The sequence below is a fragment of the Gambusia affinis genome, linkage group LG17 (genome assembly GCF_019740435.1).
Source record: "Gambusia affinis linkage group LG17, SWU_Gaff_1.0, whole genome shotgun sequence".
Taxonomy (NCBI): Eukaryota; Metazoa; Chordata; class Actinopteri; order Cyprinodontiformes; family Poeciliidae; genus Gambusia; species Gambusia affinis.
Window position 1 is genome coordinate 14,633,826 of NC_057884.1, and position 9,211 is coordinate 14,643,036.

The window sequence follows — 9,211 nt, forward strand, 5'->3', positions numbered from 1 at the left end:
CTCCTTCCTCAAAGCTCTAGAAATAAGTTTACACTAACAATCCTCTGAAGAATGAAGCAATGGTTTTGTAATGCTATTTCTTTAATGAATTAGGTAATATAGAAAGTGGCAGTTTTACGCCATGCCTCTCTATAAAGCAGGGAAAATATGATGTGTAGAAAAAAAGCACTTTTTGAACATAAAAAAGCCTTATGAACATGTCGGTCTCTTTGGGTCTACTATGCGCTTCACAATCATCTGCTACATAGCCTATATCGGTCTACCCCACAAAAACGAAGGGAAATACATTTAAGTTTCTGATTTTATAGCTCTTGTATGTAAAAAACCAAACAGATCACAAATCAAAATGTCTTAAGCATTTTTGCTTTGATGGTACAAGCTGAACCTCGGATCAGGGGGTCTGTCGACAATCATCGGGGGAACTCCCACCAACTTACGCATGCACGCGCTGCCTCGGTACATGTGCGAGCCACTGATAAGGCAATCTAAACCTTCAGAGCTGAAAGTGCTTCAGGACGACGCGTGTGGCCAGGGGCGAGATGCTGGATGGGTTTGGAAAACAGAAGCGCAAAGTCAACAGCGCACGTCAACAAAAAACACCGAGAAGGTGACGCCCACCCAAATCTTTGGGCAACTTTGACCATTTAAAGCCCCCCGAGGTGACTGAAGGCTGGAAGCGTTGACCGCAGCTGACCGTAGGCTTCCTCCGAGGGACGCGATAGATAAGCTTTCCTGCGAGCCTCTTGTGGAGCAAATGGCCAACAGCGACTTTGAAAAGAAGTGAGTTCTGCTTCTGATACATTAAAACAACACAACCATACCTCTGCTACGAACCTATAATAAGTTTTTTTTTTTTTTTTTGTTTCGCGCAAAAAGAGGTTTTGTAACTATCGATTTTTTAAAAGCGTTTTGATTAATCTTTGGCTTGTTTGCGTGAAACTGTGAGAACTCCCGCGACAAAAAACAAAGTCCTCTCAGCCTGTTCAGATAAGAAACCCACAAAGCAAGCTGTTGTAGGTAAACAATTTACAGCAGCCGTCCAGTTCACCTTTGAATTGCGAGGGAAGTCTGAGAGGAAGATGACATGATGCCATTTTGTAAACACATTACTGGAATAATGTCTTAACATTCATTATTTTTGGGGGGAAGAAAAGAAAAAAAGATGATCCTGAAAACATTGATGCACTAGGATTTGCTGTTTCACCATTTCAAACACCAAACTAAAGTGCAAGAGCTGAAACTAGGAGAATGCAATGGAAAAAGACAATGAAGCAAAATCATAAAAAAAACAAGTAACAAACATTGCACAAATTGTACTTTTGCTGCAAGTCACTGAAGAGTGTAAAGTTAAACAAACAGTTGGCTTGTTTACAAAATGCTAACAGTGCTCATCACCCTGAACATAACACCACTCTGAAACATAGTAGTGGCAGCATCATTTGTAAGAATGCAGTTTTTTTTGTTGTTTTTTTTTGGGTTTTTTTAACAGTTTTTTTTAACAATCTGGCTGCTTAATAAAAATAACATGCCCAAGGGGGAGGTAGGTATAAAATGTTAAACTTTTCTTTGTTTTAATTTTTCACCATATTTTTTGTGTTCACTTGCAGGGTGTTTGTTAACAGGAGCCTGACTCTGGAAAACATTAAGTGCTATGGCTTTGACATGGACTATACATTGGCAAGTAAGTGAAGGAATAAGGCTAAAAATCCTAGGATTACAGACTCACTGACAGAATTCCAGTCATCTATCGGCTTCTCTGTTTGTAGTGTATAAATCTCCTGACTATGAGAGCATGGGCTTTGAGCTATTGAGAGACAGAATGGTGTCGATTGGATACCCTCATGAGATTCTTCGATATACGTACGACCCAAGCTTCCCCACTCGGTTAGTCTCTGTTTCTAAAGCTTCACCTTTAGAAACAAAGCAAAAGTCAATTATCTGTTTGTCTAACTCACTTTCTTTGCCCTTTCTTCTTGTCTCCTGATAGCGGGATAGTCCTTGATAAAACATTAGGGAACCTGCTGAAGGTGGATTCAAACGGAAACATCTTAGTTTGCAGTCATGGTTTCCGCTTCCTTAGAGAGTAAGGTCAAAGTCGAGTTGAATAACGGTGCTGACTGTTGTGTTGCTTCTTTACATCACAGTGGGCTGCTGTAGATTCTCATTCATTCAGGACACTTCAGTCATAAATGCTTTATGAGAAGGGAACAGAAAAATATTGGATAAAAACAAATTTAATGTAATTCATCAATCAATCAACTGTTTTCCCGTTAATAAACTAGCAAACCAACCAAGCAGTTATTTAATTAACAATCCATTTAACCAGTTAATCAATCATGTGGTCAGTGGATTACCAAATCAGTCAACAAATTAACCAACTAAACATACCAACTCAAAGAGTAATCAGCTACTCAATAGCCAACAAATTACTTTTCTCCCTATTTAACCATGTAGCGGCCAATCAACTGTTCAGCTACCTAAACAAAGAATTTAACAATTTAATCACTAGCTAAATATAGTTAACTATACTAACTAACCAACAACACAGACACTTAGTCAATAAAGCAGAAAAAAATAAATAAAAATAACAATAGCACTTTTTATTCACACTGAATGAAACCCAAAGTCTTTAGAAAATTCATTTCATAATAACCAAACGACAAGGCAACTGTAAATTAAATTAAATTGCTAATTTGTGGACAGTTTACTTAGTTTTTTGATCTAGATAGATACAGTAACAATTCATGTTTTCTGGCTTGGTTCACAGGGAAGACATTGAGTACTACTATCGAAACAAGTTCATCCAAAGAGATGACACTGACAGGTTTCACATTCTTAACACCCTCTTCAATCTGTCGGGTATGACATGAATTCATTTCTATGTGATTTCATAATTTCTAAAATCTAAATAAAACATACAATTACATATGTAGATGTGTGACATCATGAAATAATACATTTTCTTTCATTTTATTTTTTTTTAGAGACTTATCTTTATGCATGTCTGGTGGATTTCTTTACTCGATGCACCAGATACTCAAAGTGAGTGAACATGCTTATCAGTTTCTTAATGCACCTTTCATTTATGTTGCAAACCACCCGCTTTGCATGTTATCAACCCATGGAATGGCCGTTATTAGTGATATCAGCCCCATTGAATGGCTTCAGGCGGTCCCTCCTGTGCCTCCTGGGAGGCTCAGTAGGTTATTTATCATTCTTTCGCTGATCACAGCAGCTTATCACTGACAAAACATTTTTTATTTATTTATTTTTTTTCTTAGCTTTTAAAAAAAAAAAACCTTTATTTACAATATATGTACTAGTTTGAGTAGGACATCATGAATTTACTACAAATAAATGCCAGATGTATCAGTCATTAGACTTTAATTTGGTATTTAAAAATGACTCAGGAACGTCTAAAGCCGGAGGGTTTTTTTGTTGTTACATTTGCCATTTATTTGGAGTAAATCATTGATATCATACTCACAAATAGTAGGTAAATTGTAAATAATGTTTTTTTAAAAAAAGCTAAAAGAAAAAAAAAACTTCTATTAGGGATAAGCTGCTGTGATCAGCGATATGAATGGTAGATAACAACCTACTGAGCCTCCCAGGAAGCACGGGAGGGACTGCCTGAAGCCAATCAATGAGGCTGATAACCACTAATAACGGCCATTCCATGGGTTAACAACAGCCGAAGCATCAAACTCTGAAAGTGTCTGCACAACTCTTCCTATTTAAAGCTTAAAAGAGCATTTTTTTTGTCTGTATCTTTCATTCTCCCAGCCTCCAGAAAGGTTTCCAGCATGGAGACTTGTTCATGTCCTACAGAAGCATGTTCCAGGATGTTCGAGATGCAATGGATTTTATTCATGACACAGTAAACCATCAAAAAATGTATTGTTTTTTATTCTTGGATTTTATGCTAAATAATAAAGCCCACACTTGCTGGTCCATAGGGAACCCTGAAAGAACAGACGATCAAGAATTTGGAGAAGTACGTCATCAAAGATGTGAGTACACTGATCTCATCTGAGTGCGTTTTAGTTCTGAATGGTTGAAATGCTAAAAAGACAAATGTTTCCACCACAGCCCAACATCCCTGTGCTTCTGACTCGAATTAAAGAGATGGCGAAGATTTTCTTGGCTACCAATAGTGACTACAACTACACGGAGGTGAGCTCATGAAGACTGCAGGGCTTTGAGAGTAAATACGAGTAAATACGATGATTGTTGAACATTCCTTCTTGCTTTAGGCTATCATGAAGTATCTACTGGAAAGTAACCCAAAGGTAAGGCTAAAATACCTTTGTTGATGTGTGAATTTTCTTGAAAAGAATAGAATATTTATTCTATTTTTTTGCAGCCTGGAAGCCCCAAAAAGCCGTGGCGTGCTTTCTTTGACCTTGTTGTCGTCGATACCAGGAAGCCTCTGTTCTTTGCAGATGGCACTGTGCTGAGACAAGTGGACACGGTATGAAAACTGTCTCTTGGCGGGGATTTGAAGAACTAATCGCATTAGTAACAGTGTGTTATTTTATGTTGGACATGCAGAACACAGGAAAGCTGCGCATTGGGACTTACACTGGAGACCTGCAGCACGGTACAGTTTACTCTGGAGGTGAGGACCAAATCATTATTTAGAGAGAGTATGGACTTTAAAGATTATGAAAGAGTACCAAAAGGTGTAGTGTGTTCTCTTGAGTTTGTTTGGTTAGAAGAACTTTATTCGACACTCAATGAAAGGGTTTATATTCATTTTAAATTAATTACATTTTTAAGTATTAGAAATTAGTTTTACTGAGTAAAATATCTCAGTGACATGTTGGCATTTAAATAAACATGTTGTGCATGTAACAATGCATTTATGTTTGTATTTATAGACTATGTTGTTATGTGCTGTGTTAATGTTTCTGTTTGCGTTGACACATCTCAGCGCCTTTCAGAAATACAAACTTGCTAAGCTGCTCAGACGGTCAATGGCCAGTAGGGGGCAGAATATAGCTATTCATGGAAAATCTACTGAATTTGTTTAACACAATTCTTAATTAGAAGTGGCAATTCATATGTTTCTGGGGTTTTTCTTCTTCTTCTTCTCCTTCTTTTTCCTTTTTAGCATTTTGTGTTATCAAATTGAGAATAATCACCAATTATTTGAGCTGTAATAGTTCAATGAAATATGTTTATTGAAATATAGGCAGCTAAAAAGCTAGTAGATTGAGTGGTGCACAAACATGTCACATTTAACACACACAAAAAAGAAAAGACACAGAGTCACAATGAAAAACACAAACAAATAAGTCATTGGTGCTAAAGATGCCAGGAACTCATAAAGTTTTGAACATTGCCTCTCTTGCAAGCCTATTTCACATTTTCTTCTCTCTGTGCAGGATCGTCAGACATCGTCTCTGATCTGCTGGATGTCAGTGGCAAGGACATCCTCTATATTGGAGATCACATCTTTGGAGACATCCTCAAATCAAAGAAACGTCAAGGCTGGAAGACCTTTCTCGTCGTGCCAGAGCTAACCAAGGAGCTGCAAGTGTGGGAGGAAAGAAGAAGTGAGTACCTCATCTTCAAATACTATGCGTTGTCACATTTTTGCTGATTTAATTTGGTTTTTTTTGTTTTTTTCTTTGATTTTCAGATCTTTTTGAGGAGCTGAAACGTCTTGACTTCTTCTTGGCTGAATTGTACAGGCAAGTGTGTGTTTGTATTTGACCAAAATAGCCAGTACTAGATCAAACGTTAATAATCAAGAGTGAATAGCTATTATTTGACAAACTATTATTGGGAGATTATTGAACAGGGTTTTCTCTTTTTATATACCACCTGCAGCTTGTTAACCTGAACATGTGCGATCATATTTACTGAAATTCAGCAGAAAGAAAGCTTATGGATTCACATTTTCTGGAGATTTTTTTTTGCATCTTTATTAACATTTAATTTGCTTTTACTTGAAAATTTGTCATTCTTTTTACGCTTTTATGTTCAACACTTGCAGTTTTTAAAGGCCTTCATAAAAAGGTTGGCTTGGGTTTTTTTCTCCACCGAGTCAAGGTAACAGGATAGGGTGAGAATACTGTTTTTGTTTTTTTTTTGTTTTTGTTTTTTTACATAGAATACTGTTGTTTTATTAAAATAATATCAAGTTTCTTGTACATTCTAACATATTTTCCTCATAAGAGCTCCTAAATGCAGTGGTAAACGTGGAGACTAGCTTTTTTATATATTATTACTGTTGTAAGAGGTTTTTTATCGTTGACGTAAGACAAAAAAACATTTGTCATGCGTCCAGCACTCGCATTATCGGCATGATGGGTGGTGTTTAACTTTGGCCACCAGGGGGAGCTGATGTACAGCTAACAATGTCGGTGCAGCTTGGTGATAGAGAACAAACGTCAAATTTTCCGTTTTCACTTTCTGATTACAACCATATGAATTCAATTAAATTGGCTTGTTTGGTTTGATCTTGTTGCTGGGGTATAAAATTGCTTCTTTTGCTCTGATTAAAGGCACTTAGACAGCGGCAGCAAAGAGTGTCCTGACATCAGCAACATTCAGACAAGAATAAAGGTAAGGTCATCAAATGGGGTTTTAACTGAATTGGTTTTTATGCCTTGTTGTTGTTGCTGCTGCTAAGTGAATTTAGCCCCTTTATGCATTCATTAAGCACCACTTAAGCACCCAAAATAGTCTGTTTGTTAATCCGTCCTACTTTCATGTGAAAGGGCTGACTGAGAAAATTAATCTGAGCCAGAAGAAAACATTATAAAACAATCTGAGCCTTTCTGTAGTATCACTTAGTCCAAAATGTTATATATATATATATATATATATATATATATATATATATATATATATATATATATATATATATATATATATATATATATACATATATTTATTAGGTTTTCAGAATATAACATACATAAGTCATACATGAGATTATGAAGCATATGCATTAACACATACACATTTACACGCATATATATAAATATTTTTAAAATAATACGTATTGCTTTTTTGTATGAGCACAATAAAATTACTACAACAGCTCAACAAGGAGATCCAGTGCTTTACATAATAAAACAAGAATAAAAGACTCCTCACTTTTATACCAATAAGAATATTAAACATCCTATAATATTTTACAAACAGGAAATAAGCGCAGAAATTCAAAGATTGTTGTAATAGTTTTTTCTGGCAGAACGTTGCAAAACTGCACCTGTTGGCAATCTAGTTTACTTGGAAAAAGAGACAATACCAGGCTTTGAATATTTCACAAAGCACATTTAAATCCACCATTCATGTTTGAACAGATTATGGGACAACCATAAACCTGCTAAGGCATTCTGTTAATCGAAAATGGTGGGTTAAGCATGTAGGATGTTATTAGAGAGGCAGCAAAGAAAGCTACAGTAGCTCTGTACAAAATAAGCAGGTCTATAACTCAGGTGTGAGAATCTGTCGACAAGTCAAATATTAGTCATGTTTCCCCTAAAAAGATCCAGAAAGTATGTGAAAGAAGATGCCGTGGTCAAATAAGGCCAAAACTGAACTGCGTGGAGGAAAGCTAACATTGTATGAAGCATGGTGGTGGCAGTAATATGCTGTGGAGGATGTGTTGATCAGACTTGAAAGGGTGTAGGTTAATTTGATTAACTCCTGAAAGGAAAACTATTGAAGGGTGAGCATCAACCTTCTGCATTTACCCAGCTGTCCAGTTGAAGGATTTACATCAAATCATCTATATGTGTTGGAACGGTTCTGACCCAAATCCAATTAAAAATGTGTAGATTACTGTGCAGAAACACTCTTCTACACCTCTCATTAATTTATTTTTAAAAATATTTGAAAATCAAATGTAATTTTTCAACTACTTCAGAAATATGTACTATCATGTGTTGGGTCACTACATAAAATCCCAGTGAAAAAGCTCAGAGCAGATTAATGCTTTTGCAAAGCATCATGTATGTTCTCTGGAGCTTTTATTGTTGCACGTTGTGTGCTCCCAGGTTCTGACCCACAGAATGGACATTTCCTACGGCCAGATGGGCAGCCTCCTGCGCAGCGGCTACACACAGACACTGTTTGCCAGCCAGCTGATTCGCTATGCAGATCTGTACTCCTCCTCCTGCATTAACCTGCTGCACTACCCCTTCAATTACCTCTTCATGGCTCCTCCTGTCCTGGTCTGTGTTCCTTCCTCCTTGTTGAAATAAGAACAAGCTTGTGTGAGCGTTTTAGTTGCCTGCTAAAAGCTTTTCATTGGGGCTGATTCTTTTCCAGATGCCCCATGAGGCAGTTTCCCAAAGCTCTGCGGACATTCCTTCAACAGAGCAGAACGTGAACAACCACAAAGACACAACGAACTGCAACTAAGGTTTGCATTTTTTTAAGGATTTGAAATCAAATATAAATATTTGCTTTGTTTCCTGTCACAATTGAATGAGTCTTTTTCTTGTTGTTGCCCCACAGATGGGTTTCTTCACGAAGCAGAACATAGTGGAGGTTCCTGTCTGCATTTACACACTGATGGGCGGTTTGTCACATCGGTCACCTAGTGCGCCATCTGCTGGATAAATAATGCTTTGTGATTAAAAAATTTAACACCGAAATGTTAGGGATTGCTGTGCTGAACTGGCGACATGCCCAGGGTTTACCCCCCATTCACCTAGTGACCGCTGGAGATAAGCATCCTTCAAGGAAAAGCTGGAATAGATAATGGATGAGTCTTTAACTTGTAAACGGTGCAGAATGCGCTTTAAATATAAGATTTGTGTAATGGTTTCCAAAAATAATTTAAAAAATTTATTATTTATTGTTTCTGCAGCTTCTGCCGAATTAAGTCAATAAATCACTGCTATTAATCCTGTTGACTATTCATTAATTTACACTAACTCCACGTATTTGTGGAAATGATACATGCTGATGCTCAAAACATTTAAGACTTTTAGTACAAATCTGTTGAGTCTTTTACTGAGTTTAAGTTGTTCACAATAGCTTTATTTTGTAGAACCACTTACACTGACTGTTGCAGAGTAAAACAAAGAAACAATTTATCTCTGTAAAAATGTTTCTAATGGCCCATTGCTTTGCATTTTCACCAGAGGTCAGTAGCAATCCAAGGAGTACACACAGGTGTGCCTAAATAAATATGACAGAAGAATCAAATCAACAAATCAGAAGAGTTGTACAGAGACCTATA

At 36.8% G+C, this 9,211-nt stretch overlaps 1 protein-coding gene across 1 annotated transcript; it reads left to right on the forward strand.

The window, feature by feature from the left end:
• The first annotated feature begins 477 nt into the window (after positions 1-477).
• nt5c2l1 (5'-nucleotidase, cytosolic II, like 1) lies at positions 478-8,873 on the forward strand. Its single transcript, XM_044144159.1, has 18 exons — positions 478-780; positions 1,608-1,681; positions 1,767-1,884; positions 1,988-2,083; positions 2,768-2,859; positions 2,985-3,042; positions 3,787-3,880; positions 3,960-4,013; positions 4,093-4,176; positions 4,257-4,292; positions 4,367-4,474; positions 4,555-4,621; positions 5,391-5,561; positions 5,648-5,699; positions 6,516-6,576; positions 8,019-8,195; positions 8,293-8,386; positions 8,482-8,873. The coding sequence occupies exons 1-17, from the start codon at positions 755-757 to the stop codon at positions 8,383-8,385; spliced, it is 1,461 nt and encodes a 486-aa protein (XP_044000094.1). The 5' UTR covers positions 478-754; the 3' UTR covers position 8,386; positions 8,482-8,873.
• The last annotated feature ends 338 nt before the right edge of the window (positions 8,874-9,211 follow it).

Bases quoted from the DNA above. Each gene is read 5' to 3' on its own strand.
- nt5c2l1 (XM_044144159.1), top strand. From the start codon at position 755: ATGGCCAACAGCGACTTTGAAAAGAA. The intron at 4,293-4,366 runs GTAAGGCTAAAA...ATTTTTTTGCAG, and splicing joins TACTGGAAAGTAACCCAAAG to CCTGGAAGCCCCAAAAAGCC. The intron at 8,196-8,292 runs GTCTGTGTTCCT...ATTCTTTTCCAG, and splicing joins TCATGGCTCCTCCTGTCCTG to ATGCCCCATGAGGCAGTTTC.